General features: G+C 37.3%; 1 protein-coding gene across 3 annotated transcripts in view; it reads left to right on the forward strand.

The window, feature by feature from the left end:
* Positions 1 to 15,019, forward strand: part of LOC116174202 (rab11 family-interacting protein 4) — a 64,038-nt gene that overhangs the window by 13,476 nt on the left and 35,543 nt on the right. For all 3 annotated transcript variants that reach the window (XM_031492076.1, XM_031492077.1, XM_031492078.1), the window contains 2 exons: positions 9,331 to 9,369; positions 9,463 to 9,580. In XM_031492076.1, coding sequence (XP_031347936.1) covers positions 9,331 to 9,369; positions 9,463 to 9,580 — 157 coding nt within the window. The remainder of the gene's footprint in view (positions 1 to 9,330; positions 9,370 to 9,462; positions 9,581 to 15,019) is intronic.

Raw genomic sequence — 15,019 nt, forward strand, 5'->3', positions numbered from 1 at the left:
AATCAGTTTGCGCTTAAAAATGGAGTAAAATGAAAACGCATTTGCGGTTAACACTTCCTGAACGTTACTTAATTAAGTTAGAAAAAGTGCACGGGACTTGCTTGAATGAAAAGTAAAAACTAGTGAAATTGCTTTCTTTCTCCTGGTATGTTATTCGTAAATTGAATTTTACGTTAGTAGTGAACCAATCGGAATTCAGAGATTTGATACACTTAGGCGTTTTCCCTTAATGAAATTTGGAACATTTCGTTTATCCACTCTGTTATGACAAGGTAATTTAAAATTGATTTGTGTAAGTGAATTCGGCAGGGACTAATTTAGGATACCCACTTATACGGAAGAAGTAAGTGTAAAGATTCTCATGGTTGTAAATTGTAATTATCTTACGTAACGTTGTAAGTAAAATTATTCTTCATTCGTGAGGTAGCGTTGATTACATACCTTGAGTTGAGGACGGATTATTTTTGCTTAAAATAGGTCGTTAATAATCGTATGTTGCAGACAAATAGCGGGTTCATTTGGTCCATTTTGCAAAACTAATGATTTTATATCTGTACTAGTAAAAATGTATTCCCAATCGGTTAGCAATATTTCTATGTAAGTGCCCTCGTCTTAAACAAAGAATGCCTATCGCATATATTTTCCAGTTTCCACGAAATTTGTCCGATAGGTATTCTTGCACCATTAGAGCGTTGTGCGCGGGTGCACCATCCTGTTCAAACTAACAGTTCCCGACTTTTGTTTCTTTTGTGTGCCATGCACCGTTATATTCGTAATTTTTTTAGTTTTCTTTACAGCATGTTTAATTGCGCAATTTCATCCTATTAACCATCGTCGTATCTTCTGTGGTTTCCGAGACCCCCATGATAGACACCCTTATCTTGGACAGTGTATATCATAACAGCGCGTACTATTATTTATGACTTCGGCGTTAAAATTGGAATTGACTGAAATGCAATTCGATTTGTTTCCATATCCAACGGCCCTCGAAAGTTCTCGAACGCTTCCGAATATTCTAGAATATTCTCAAACAAACACGTTATGTTTCCCGGAGGAATGCGTCATATCCGCTTTCGATTCTTATCGCCGATGCAAATGTTTTATGGCTCCCCGATGTCTATCACGATTTCTAGAACATTCGTTTACCCTATACTTACCGTAGACAATAATTCTGAGGAAAAATTACAAACAGAGCCAACTAACTTTCATGTCAAAATGTCGTACGTTTCGCGCCACCTCTTGTATGTGTAGGGACGTGAGACATAATCGGGAAGGGAATTGAATAAGACAATAGAGTTTTGTGCGTAAGAAAACACAAGAATAAAATGGTATTACGCACGAAAATCCAGGAACATCATTGGACACAAAAAACTGGTATAACACACACAAATACAAGAAATAAATCAACTACGACAACAAAATGCAAAAGAGAAATACAAAAATCACCTCAAGTTGTAAAAATCAGATAATCTAGTGAAATTTAATTAAACAAATTAATAGACGAAAAACAAGTGGCATAATAAAATACAAATGGAAAACAAGATAAACCTGATTAATCTACGAGCAATTTGGACAATAAAACTCGTAAAATGGCAAATTTCATGTACACTGACGTAGGGAAAAAGGGAAACACCAATTGCTCCTTGAATTTGCGTTTTAATCGTGTGAATCGGGCTCGACGAACACCGGGTGGTAATCATTTCAAATACATGCCATTCATGACAGTTACTAATTAGTAGATAATTATCAACTGTCATGAATGAAATGTATTTCAAATAATTACCACCCATTTTGCGTCGAGCCCGATTCACACGATTAAAACGCAAATTCAACGAGCGTCTCGCTTTTTCCCTACGACATAAACATCAAATGGTATAGGTCTGCTTCGGCATCGTCTGTCATCAATTTAATAGGAAAAAGTACATATGAAAATGCATGCAGCATTCTTGTTAAAGTCTATCATCTCACAAACAGACCCACATGCAATACAGAAAACATGTTAACTCTAACCCCCGTTTTCGTAATGTTTACCTACCGTCCGGCAGGAGGTATGAAGGAGAAAAAAAGATACAGTAACGAATCGAAACTGTATAAGATACTTCCCCCGCGGTATAAATGGTTAATCCACTAATACAGGGTAACGTCACACTGCTAATATACTCCTACGTCAATATATAACTACCTACATACTTAATAAAATAATATAAAGGCATGATTCAGTAACAATACTTATAAAAGAAAGCTTGGTTCACGCCATGCTTCAATAAACAAATTTGAAAATCTAATGCAAAATCTAAATAATAACAAATTCGGTTCAGAGTGCTCGGAGCCCCACACCGACTTTTATAATACCCATAAATCCCTGTTCCCGGCATCTGCACGGAACGGTCGCTGTCGAAAAGTATTTTTCCCATAATGCTATCCTTCCTAATGTATGGTATGTTACCTAACCGTATGAGTTATGCCACCACACCCCAAAGTTCGAAACTTTGTCAACTTTTGATCTGCTTTAAGTTTGGTACTAGCACAATTAATCTGTGGTACTAGTCATGTGAGAAATTGTATAGTCATTTCAATTTTCCACGATGTATGTAGTATGTAAAAGGCATTTACGTGAGCCCAAGCGGAGCCGGACTGTATTATGGTTTACCAGGAAAAAATCAACAGAGTGCCTCAAATTCGAGGGTGACGATTAGGCGAGTAACTCAACGCATTTTCCAAGCATTGATCAGTACTTCCCAAAAGGCAATAGGTATGTGCGCTGCTTTTCTTTACTAGAGGCATCTATGGTTAAAATTTCAAAGAAATATCTCCAGTTGGCATTGCGCATGCACACATCTGATTTGTACTCAATAATATGCGATATGTTTGCCTTTACTAGAAGTGTCTGTGTTTAAAATTTCAACAACATATAACGGGTTGGGCAGAGGAACTTGACACATTTTAATATTTCCTAGCGCGGCCGGATCGAAAGAGAGGGCATAGTGGCTTCACGAGTAAAAAGTAGACAATTGAAGGTTTACAATTTTTTATTTACTGAAAATAATATCATTCAAATGATGCCTGTTATGGGCGATACAATTATTCAGGCGTTTTTCAAAATTCTCAAAAACTTTATTTAACAAAGCCGGCGTTATTTTGGAAACTTCTTCAATATTAGTCCGTAATTCGTAGAGTGTTCGAGGTTTAGTAACGTACACCCTCTGCTTCAAATATCCCCACAGGAAGGAGTCGCATAAGGATAAATCCTGCGAACGTGGCGCCCAACAGGAAAATTCAGCTTTTGGTTACCAAATGTTTTTTGTCCAACGTTGTTTTCGACGTATGTCATGTGCCAGGCTTAGTTTCCGCCTACGCTTCAATTCCGGTGTTACAAATGTTTGCAGTATAGCCACATAGCTCCGAAATTCGCTCGAAAAAATAAGGTCCGACTATACCCCAATCGGTTCACCGTTCGTGGTGACCCTGGTGGCTTTTTTTCATGGCCAAAACCGAGGCCGAAACCGTCTCTGGAAAGTTTTGAATCCATAATTTCACGGTATTACGCAATGTTGACACGGAACTACTAAATAAAAATCGAGATAAAAAAAAACCTTCAACCTTCCATTTTACTCTCCCGGAAGCACAAACCCCTCCGTTTCGATACGGTCGCACTAGAGGTCGCTAAAGTGTGTCAGGTTCCTCTGCCCAACAACATATATTAGTAAATTAGAAAGTTGATATTGCGTATCCTGCGCATGCGCACATTAATCGTCAAGACGGACGGATGGACAGAGAACGTGGCTGCAATAGTGCACCCAACTTCGTTGGAAAATGCGCTAAAAATTCGGAATACTTTTAGAAATGATCGGAAAATCAGAAATTCGATAATTTTTGTTTTGTTTTTGTTTGTGGCGTGATTGAATTTTAAGTGCAATGTCTTGGTTTTTTATCGATACATTGCCGTACATGTTTGATCACTTCCATACTTCGGAGTTCGGATTGACGGACGACCTGTTGGTTTGGCCTTAAATACACTTCTTATTCTCAAAACGTTCCATAATTCGGTGCTCATGCCTAACGAAGGTTTTATAACTGAAGTGGTAGGTCAGGATTTGTTTCGTTAAATTGCTGAAAGCAGGACCTAGTGGAATATGACCACGTGTTGCGCTACGGAAGGCAAGGGGTAAAAGCCATTCGCGGTTCTAACTAAAACCTGGGGTTATATAATCCTTATAGTAACTTTGAAAAGAACTAGTTGTTTTAAAATGTAAGGTTCGCAGTATTAGACAAGAAAATAAGAACACACGTAAAGAAACCGACGCCAATGGATTATAGTTACTGTGATTTGTGTATTCGGGGAAAATCATGACCGCCAACGCTTCAAGTAAAAAATCACTAAAATTTTAAGCACCAAATTCAAACTGTCTGCAGTCACTTTGGATCACCCGGTATACAGGGCGGTGCCTAGAGCGACGCAGCATAGGGATTTCAATGGCAATTTCTTTATAGTCAATTACTAGCTCCCCTAATTATTTTAGAGCAAAAATCTAAATGTGTTATTTTTAGAGAAAAAAATCCTGCATCTGTTCATACTATTACCACAGACAACATATACTACAGACGGTCAATGCAATGCTATAGAAATAAACGCAACACCTAATAGAGTACGGTTAGTGTGTTGTCTACCTTGAAGCAGTCGAAATAATTTGTTGTAAAATGTGGTACACGCACAGAAAACTGTTGTGTGTGGTAAAAGTGTGTAATAGATGGAGTCATTTTTGTAAAAATAAAATACATATACTCAAACCTTACTTCCTCGGCTTCAACGCCGGCCTTTACGTAGATAAGATAAGCGCTCACCGCTCACTTGTATAACATCATAAATTACATGAAAAGGATACATTTTAATTCTTCATTTTTCTCTTTTCCAAACATTTAAAAAATTGATGGGGCGAATTTGGTTATACAAGGGCGGAAACTAAATTTGGCCTCCACATATAAAATTATGAGGTTGGACAAGGAAAGATTTTATTAGAATAATAAACATAATTTTTGTTTTTCCATAATAAATATATTATTATACCGGGTGGTGACTTGAACAACGCACCATAGGAATTGCAATAGTAATTTTTTCATTTCTGATTATTGACTTCTGTAATTATTTTAGAGAGAAAGTCCATTTAGGTTTTTTGTAGGGAAAAAAATTTAATTTTCTGAACTTTGAATCCAAGAAATTGGATAACTAAAAACTGGCGCTTTTAAGAAAATCAGTGGTGCCATGGCAATTTGAGATCAAACATGGCAAATGCAGGCGCTTTTGTTTGATTTCCTAACTCCATGGAATTACCGGCGACTTTATAAACGCGACAGTTTTTAATTTTTAAATTTTATTGATTCTGAATTTATAAAATACGAAACAAGAGTATGTACGGATTCGTTTATATAATTCGAGGTAAATCTTTCACTCACGCCTTTGACGCTCCCGAGTCCCGACGAAGGCGACGACGGGCGACTTCACTTCAGCGCCCCCCAGACTTGGCGTCCAGGGCTTGGGCCCCCCCTCGCCCCTCCCCCTCGCACGGCCTTGCCTACCTATATGTATATGTGATTTTTATTATACCATGATCTGTGATAATACCATCACAAAAGGGAGCACTTAACGAACTTTATTTATTTTATGTCAATGTGTAGGGTCAACATAGTCCAGCCAATTAGCTCCAAAAGTATTCTAAACTGGATGTTGGCATTTCACACAACGAAACCAAGTGTATTCTAAGTAGTTCCCTGCCCGGATTCTCCCGGAACATATTGCTATACACAAAAAAACGAAGAAAAAATGGAAAAATGCAGTTTTTTTCGCATTTGACTTCCAATTATCTCGCCAACTAATGCTCGAGCTCATAGAAATGAATTTGTTTCGAATAGAATTTTCAGTTGGTACAGAACCGTTCATTTTTAAATGTTATTGTTTTTTCTGGAAAAATACAAAAAAAGTAATCCCAAAAATTAACATTTGTTTTTGTTGATACGCCCTTCTCGATGCTTTGTCTTTCAAACTGGATGACTCCCAGAGCGTTTTCAATATTTTTATGGATGGTGGAACCGTAAAACAACCTATTCCAACAATTGTCTGTTGTCCCGATGAGTTTTGCAAATCGACGGACTGTGGAATTAGTTTAGTGGAAACCCCAGAAATAGAACAAGAAACTAACTTTATAATAGGCCCTTTGGCACTCTGTTTAATAAAAATCATACCAACTGTATCTGATAGAAAAATCGCTCTTTTCATTTTTTCCGTAAGAGGAATAGTTAACGAGATACCTAATTAAGTTAAATGCGAAAAAACGATATTTTCCCATTTTTTCTTCGTTTTCTTGTGTATAGCAATATGTTCCCGGAGTTTCCGGTCAGCTAGACTGTCATTATGGATTCAGGGGATTTTTTGCATACAATACACATGGTTTCGTTGAGTGAAGTGACAACACACTAAACCGGCAGACAGTAATAGATACAAAACTATAAACCATCTCGAGGATCGCTATTAAAACTTTGCTTTGTGACAATTTTCGTAGGTAATTGCACAAGTTCATCAAAATGCTCTTTTAACAAATTATGAAAATAACCGAACGCAGTTTTTTACTGATAAGATATTTGAATAAACAAGTAAAAAGGTTTTCGCCCTAATGCGAGTAACTTCAGCGCATTTTCCATAAATTGATCAATACTTCCCCAAATGCCATACCTATGTGCGCTACGTTTTTCATTACTAGACGCATATATGGTTAAAATGTTAAAGAAATATCTTCATAAATAAGGAAGTTGACACTTTACTGCGCAGTTGATATTGCGCGTCCTGCGCATGCGCTTATTAATCTAATATTTACAATATGCAATACGTTTGCTTTTACTATAAGTATCTTTGGTTAAAATTTAAAAGAAATATCTCCATAAATAAGAAAGTTTGCATTGCGCAGTCTGCGCATGCACACATCTGATTTTTACTATATGCGATATATTTGCCTTTACTACAAGTATCTGTGATTAAAATTTCAACAAAAATTATATTCATAAATAAAAAAGTTAACATTGCGCAGCCTGCGAATGCGCAGTTCAATCGTCAAGATTTTCTTTGACTCAGGTGCCAGAGCGATACGCTACCGAATGCCAAAAGAACGAACTAAATATCTTGAAAACTGTAGGAGTAGTTAAGGCCACGGACAGACGGACGGACAGAGAAAGTGGCTGCAGTAGCGCACCCAATTTCGTTGGAAAATGCGCTAAAAATTATCAGGTTTATTTTGATGCACGAGTGTAATTCGGGGGAATATTTCCCGAATAAACATTACAAACTCATCTTACCTACTTATCAAATTGTTAAGTGTATTCCCATGAAATGTGCAATTATCGCAGGGCTCTTTCGTTTTCTACAATGCAATTACCGCCGTAATTGACCGATAATTGCACACCTCAAATGGGATTTATTACATATGATGAGGCAAATATTCATTCGAAAATTGCTTACGTTTAGGTTTTCTTTATCCAAGTTAAATGAAGTTAAATTGCTGATTGCAAGATTTATTCCACAAACGGAGAGACAAGTAGGCAAGTAGAGTACGTAGGTATATAAAAAAAACACGGAGATTACACTTTTTTCGAGAATTCGAAAAGTGGTGCAAGTTATATCGTTTCTTATGCACCCAAAGACAACGAGTAATACGTAATTGCGAATATGAAGTGATATTTGCTTTGTATGTGTACCTGCAAAGATTATCAGCACTTCGCCCAGATGTAAATATGGGGATTTCTTGCGAGAGTGGGACAGCTTTCTAACAATAAAGTGTCAATACTTCTTTCCCTAGACAATTTGCAAAACCATTCCAAAATAAGAAATCTGTAGAAGAACCAACACATTGTTGTATGCGCTAATAGATGGAGCAAAATAGAGGAATAGCAGGTTTTTAAATAAGGGGACATTTGAAACAAAACTTGGCGTGCTTTTTCCCCTTAAGATTGACCGTCTGTAGTATATGTTGTCTGTGCTATTACTTATAATTTTCCGTTTTTTAAAACTAGAAATCGACTAAATAAAAAGGTTCATTTTACAATTAATCAGATATGTCTCGGAATTACTTAAAAAACCAGCTATCACGTTTCATTATTTGCCTTTGACGTATATTAAATTTATACTTGTTTATAAATTAGTTATAATCATAAAATTATTCATCATGTATATAAATGAAGAGAAAGTAGAAATGTTAAAGCTGTTTTGTGACCGCCAAGTAACGTATTTATTTAGTCTGAAGCACCCCAATCGGCCGATTCCAAGCAGTACCACAGTAGACAGCATTGTACGCAAGTTTGAAAGACCAGGCACAGTGTTAAATATCTGCAATTGCAATAACGTTCAAAATATCCGTCAAAACCATCAGGAGAACGACAATACACTCAACGTTTTGGATGCAGTAGTGGAAATTCGATTATAAGTGAACAAATCTTCTTCAAGTCAATTTCTTTTTTTTTCAATTAGGTATGTAGGTACTTTGGTTCTGGAAAATGATAAACAAATAGTATCTGATGCAGATGCAGCATTACATTCTCTAAAAAAAACTACCCATAGATGCTTTTTCTTGCATCGGATAGTTGTAACAGAATTAAATATGAAAATCGTTCGGTGTCAAAAAATTTACTGAGATGCGATGCGCTTGTAGTTTGTTATACTTAAAGATTCCAAAGCATCACTGATTTATAAAAATGTACTTTTTTATTTTACCGATTTCTACGGTTTTGAAAAAGGGAAAATTATAACTAGTCGTATGAGCAGATGCAGTATTTTTTTCTCTAAAAAAAAACGTATTTAGACTTTTGCTCTAAAATAATTAGGGGAGCTTGTAATTGACTATAAAGAAATTACCATTGAAATCCCTATGCTGCGTCGCACAAGGCACCACCCTGTATATACGTCGTACTCTTTTAGTGGAACTCGTAATTCAAAAGTTCATCACTATTTACTCTATCTACTGGTAACTTGAAAAGGTAATGTCACTCCTTTGATATTTTTCCGTGTATTATATTCTGCAAAGCGAACAGCTATGTATGTTGGGTTGTCTATCCAACAGACATCTTCGGAACCGTTGCAGAATACTCTACAAGGAAATTTAATTTTTGGAATTGAGTAACTGTGAACACTCGCTTACGTCATTATGTAGGTGAAATTCCTTAAAAAAAAGAAAAGATGCGTCACGCCGCGTAGTTGTCGCACCTCCCCATCTGTTCGAACCTTTATGATACATTCATTGACTAAATAAACTTTGACTTGTAGTACGACTAATTACCTTCTTTCCGTTGCAGTTCCGGAAAGAGACAATTAGGATCAAATGCTCTAGCCAGGTGAGAGAACCAAAAAAAAATTGTTTTCCCGTGCCACTAAAGATAGATTCACGTGCTTATGGAGTTTATGCAATTTCTTATTTTGGATTTTAGCCAACTGTATCGCAGTTCCAGCTTCAATTCTTCGGGGAGAAGTAGCACGTGCGATACCGCTGATGATATGTACTCGGATGCCTCCCTTGAGGAAGACGTCCTCGATCTCAATAATAAGGTAGGTGTCAATCATTCAATCGATGCTAATTAAATTGTCCGGATCTCGTGTCGTTTGCATGCAATCAGCGTGACTTATTTGTGATTCATAACGACGGTCACATTCCGGCATGGGAAGTATTTGAACTTACTTTCCTTCATGGCGACTTTAAAATTGCGGTTTTAAGGGTGGAATTTTTTGTTACCACTTTTCAACTTTCCACCAACCCTAATGGTTTTGTATGAAGCTTCTGTCTGCCCATCTGTTTTACGTCGCGTTTTATCTTAGTAAAGAAGTGAATGTGCCTATATAAACAGGAATGCAGTAGGAGAGATTGTTGTACCATGAGACAATTTTCACTATTAATTTTCTCTGTTAATTTATTTTTTCGCACAGACCAAAGGAAAAACTAGCGATATCACGGCAGTTCCGGTTCTAACAAAATATAATACTCTCCCTTTTTGTAACTTTAAGGTGGTCCTGGGATACTTTGGGAAAACAGGAAGGGTAAAAGGTGCCCCAGGGTACAGATCCACTCTGTACTATGTGACATGAGATACTGCCCCTTGAGACATAATGTTATTCTGAGATGATTTCATTATTGTTATAGTTATTTCTTTTGAAACATGGAACTACACAAGCAGTCCCTATAATCTTAACATTTAACAAAATGTGTATAAGATTAGGCATTGTACAAGTGTTTTTGTAGATATGAGAAGTGTGCGTATTGTATACACATAATCATACAGGTAATAAAATTTAAAAATTGGGTTTGCTTGTGTTCCAAACTTAATAATCTAACCTGATCTGTAAATTCGATAATTATGGGCGACGAAGGGTTAATTTTGACCCTATAAGTATGACAATTTGACGAAAATGTTAAGAATAAGGAAAGTGCATAATCGTTGGACTAAACGCGACGTTTGGAAAGTTGTGGTATGTACGCATTTGCAATAAAATATTTCACCTGTATTTTGTGGCCCGAAAATCAAACTAATGTGTATCTTTCAAGTGCCACTTACGCATTTCCCTATCAAATTCTTCTTAAGTGTCTCTTCGTTCACTTCTCAATTTCTACTCATATCAAGCACCGGAAATCCCATTCCCCTCCCATTTAATTTTATTAGAGTTATTCTCAAGTTCTCAAATTCCCTCGCACGCTCCTTTAAATTTCTGTCCTCAAGTAACAAACCTGTCGGCCAACATAAATAAAACTCAAGAAAGGGGGAGAGTTAAATTTAATTAAAGACAATAATAATATTGAAAACAATCAAATCGGGGTTGCCCTCTCATAATCACACGATAATAGCTTTTTTTTTTTTTTAATAATTCTAACTAGTTCAACATATTACATGTTATTCATAGTTTAGATGTTAGTTATTAATTAGTTGTAGCCTTAGATACGTAACTAAATTAACTAGGTAACAAGGACGTTATCCTAAGATAATAGCACATCTTGCGGAAGTCTTTTTTTAAGTCTAGTGTGTTCTGACTTGTTACCGAGGTTATAGTGTACTGCACTCGCGCACTCCGGTAGGTTGAGAAAGAACTTATTTGCACTTTGTTTAATATATTGTTCGATTAGAGGGATTTCCAGTTCCCGGTGTATCTGAGTGTTTCTCATGAACCAAGGTGAGTTTGTTATTATCCGTAGAACTTTATTTTGAAAAGTTTGCAATTTACCGATGTGGGTTTTAGATGCAACGCCCCATACGACACAGCCGTAAGTAATAATGGGTCGTAGAATAGCCAAGTAAATCAGTTTGCTACATTTGATACGTAGGGATGATTTTCTGTTGAGTATTGGATATAATAATGACAGTCGTGCATAGGCTTCATTTAGTTTATTATTAATGTGGTATCCCCAGGTGAGGCGTCTATCAAGGTGTAGTCCCAGGTATCGAACAGCTTGATCAGGTGGGTTCCATGGTATTGAGACATTATCGATGACTATGTTAGGTGGGTTTAGCGGTCGCCGTAAGGTAAAGATTTTGCTTACGCATTTGGTGGTATTTAATGTCAAGCACCATTTGCGTAGCCAACTTAAAAGCTCGTCTATTGATAGTTGTAGTTGAGCAGCGGCCGTTAATATTTCATTGTGTTGTGTTAGAAGTATTGTATCGTCTGCAAACATGGCTAGGTTACTAGATTGCGGGGTGGGTATGTCTGCCGTGTATAGGTTAAACAGCATGGGTGCTAGGACTGAGCCTTGCGGGACTCCACCCTTGATCGGTTTTACGTTTTGAGTATGTGGCGTTGATTCTGACGTAAAAGGTTCTATTATGTAGAAACGAGTGTATAACTTTTAGTAAATATCCGGGAATTTTCTTTTGTTTAAGTTTGTATAGCAATCCATTAATCCAGACTTTATCAAAAGCCCGTGCGAAATCTAAAAACAATATGCACGTGTGTAACTTGTTCTCAAATCCGTTAATAACCACTTCATTGATTCGTAGTAATTGATGTAAGGTCGAGTGCCTAGGTTTAAACCCAAACTGATGATGCGGGATTATCTCCTTCTGTTCTACAAATTGGTGTAGTCGAATTTTTATAATTTTTCGAGTATTTTTGAGATTGTGGGCAATAAACTAATAGGTCTGTAGGAGTTGGGGTCACTTTTATTTTTTCCTGGTTTATGAATTAAGATTATTTCTGCTTTTTCCATGTTTTTGGGAAGTATCCTGTTGAAATGCATGCATTAAATATTGTTACAAGGTTTGCTATTAGTTTATCACTAAGGTTTTTCAGTACTATGTTGGGAATCAGGTCGTGTCCGGGTGATTTTTTTGTTGGGAGTTCTTTTATGAGTTCCTGAATTTCACTTGGCGATGTAAGTTTTATTTGATTTTGCTTAGTTTTAGAGGGGGTGGGATACAGGTGTATTTCGGCGTCTATGCCTGCATAAAACTGTGCTTCAGCAGGATGTTTTTCTGGTTCGAATGTTTTCTAAATGTGTTGCCAATAGGTTACACTTTTCCAATTCGCTGCAGTAGTTTATGTTGTTAAATTTCAGCGGAGGCATCATATTCGGTTGGTTCAGAATTCTCTTGGTAACTCTCCATAATGATGAGTCATGCGTCCCTAAGTCCGAGATATATCGCTGGTAGCATACTAACCGGTGGTTATCAAGCTCCCATTTCACTCTGTGAGTTAATCGATTCAATTGTTGTCTGTGGTGCGGCGTTCTATTTCTCTGCCATAGACGTCTAATTTGGTGTTTTTCCTTGATAAGGTTGAGGATGTGTAGTGGTAACTGCTTATGTTTGTGGGTATTTTGTTTAAGTTTTCTGTCATTTGTAGCCCTATGAACACTTCGTACTACTGTCCTTGTGAACGTAGCTACAGAATTTTCAATTTCTACGTTTGTGCATAAAGAACGCGGTTCATATGGTTCTTTGTCGAGTAGCTCTCTAAAGTAGTCCCAGTCTACTTTACCAGTAATTAGTCTCGGTCTGGCTGTATTTATTTGAGGTGATTGTAAGAATGTTGCCACTATTGGTAGATGGTCAGAGTCGAGCTCGGTAAATACTTGCTGAAATATGGGCCATGGAAAGTTTTTTAGTAGGCAGATATCCAGTATGTCAGGCTGGTGGTCTGTTCGATAAGGATAGTGGGTTGCTTCGCTGGGTGCAGTGCAGAGACAATGATTCCGTGTGTAGATGTTATGTTGGCTAGTCGTTGACCATTGGGGTTGCCAACTCTGCAGCCCCACGAGGTGTTTTTTGAATTCAGATCTCCTAGTAATAGCGTTGGTAGATTATGCGAAAATATTACTCCTATGTCCTCTTGAATTAGTCTGCGATTAGGTGGTAAGTATGCACTTATTATGTTCAATCTAAGGTTGGCTGTTAATTCTACAATTATTTCGGTTGCTTCTAAAAATTGTAGTTGCTTTTGAGGTAAAGCATAATGTTTTATATTGCACTTGATTAGTATAGCTACTCCTCCGGATGCTATAGGCGCGGTTCTATCACATCTGTACACGTTGTAGCCCGGTATTTTAATCTTCTCCGTATCTATGAGGTGAGTTTCTGTTATGCAGGCTATGGTCACGTTATGAGTATTTAGAAAATGGATAAGTACTGATCTTTTCCTTCGCAGGCCATCGGCGTTCCAGTTTAGGATTGTTAACTTGTTAATGATGATTATGGGCCATTGAAAAGCAAAGGAAGGATATTGTTGACGAGGAAGGTTTTTATTTGTTCAAGATATGGAATTATGAGGTTTAAGATTGACTGAAGGATATTATTTATGGCGGGAGGAGTTTGTGAGGTGGTTGTTTGTTGGTTGGGATTAATATTTTGGTTTCGGGTTGTCTGGGCATACGATTTTTGTGGGTTTACATAACTGGATTTTCTTGGTCCCGATTGATTATTTGAATTCGGGTTTGTACTTTGCATTCGAGATTTTAAGTCACTGTAGACCTTGCATCCTCTGTAATTGGCGGGGTGGGCTTCGCCAGAGTTAACGCATTGAGGGGCTACATTTGATCTTTTGGGACAATCTGTATAGATGTGGTTATCAAGACATTTGATACATCGTGGATCAAGCTTACAATAGTTTTTGGTATGTCCGAACCGTTGGCATCTATGACATTGCGGTATGTCACTGGTTTTTCGTCTAGGTTCGACCATTATAATGGAGTGGAAGAGCTTCGTGACTGTGAAAATTTCTTTGGCTTTATCAGTTCGTTCAAGATCTACAGCACACAGTAGTGATGGTTTTTTTTCGTTATTTACTTTATTTAAAAGTCGTGTTACTTTTAGTACTGGAAGGTCTAGCCCTTTCAATTCATCAAGAACTTCTTTGTCGGTTAGAGAGATTGGCACGTTTCGTAGTATTACGGATAATGGACTGCTTTGGGGGCTTTGAAATGAGAAGAATTTTACATCATTCGTTGTGTAAAATTTGGTGAGCTCACGGTAGTCTTGCTGGTCCGACAGATTAATTCGGATGTAATTTGTCCTACATTCGGTGGTAAATTCTTTTGTGACAATCTTGTGAATGTCTTTTATAATTTCCTTATGATCTCCGACTATATGTAAGTTTATAGGGGGTATTTTTGGTTTTGGTGGCGTAGTGGAGTAGGTTTGTGACGCGCTCATATGGTTTGTTTCCATTATTTCATTATCGGTGTTCTGCGGCAGGTAATATTTATTTTGCCTTACTAGAGTACTGGCATCCCACATGTATCTTTTCTGTACCTCGTTTAGTAGCGGTGATAGGTGATTGCTATTTCTTTTATTGTTAGACTTGTTACTACTTCCGGGTGTGCCTTCCATTGTTTCGGTAGGGGTTGGTTTATCGTTTTGGTTGGCATCAGAGGAGTAATTTCCGTTGGTCGTTTTTAGTACCAAAATAGGTTGTTTAATGGGATTTTTAGACATTTAAAGAAGAAAGTTCGTAACAGTTTGATAAGTTTATCGGCCGGCCTGGAGGCCGGCTCGATTAAGTGTTATC

This window comes from Photinus pyralis, unplaced genomic scaffold (genome assembly GCF_008802855.1).
Source record: "Photinus pyralis isolate 1611_PpyrPB1 unplaced genomic scaffold, Ppyr1.3 Ppyr1.4_LG6, whole genome shotgun sequence".
Lineage (NCBI taxonomy): Eukaryota > Metazoa > Arthropoda > Insecta > Coleoptera > Lampyridae > Photinus > Photinus pyralis.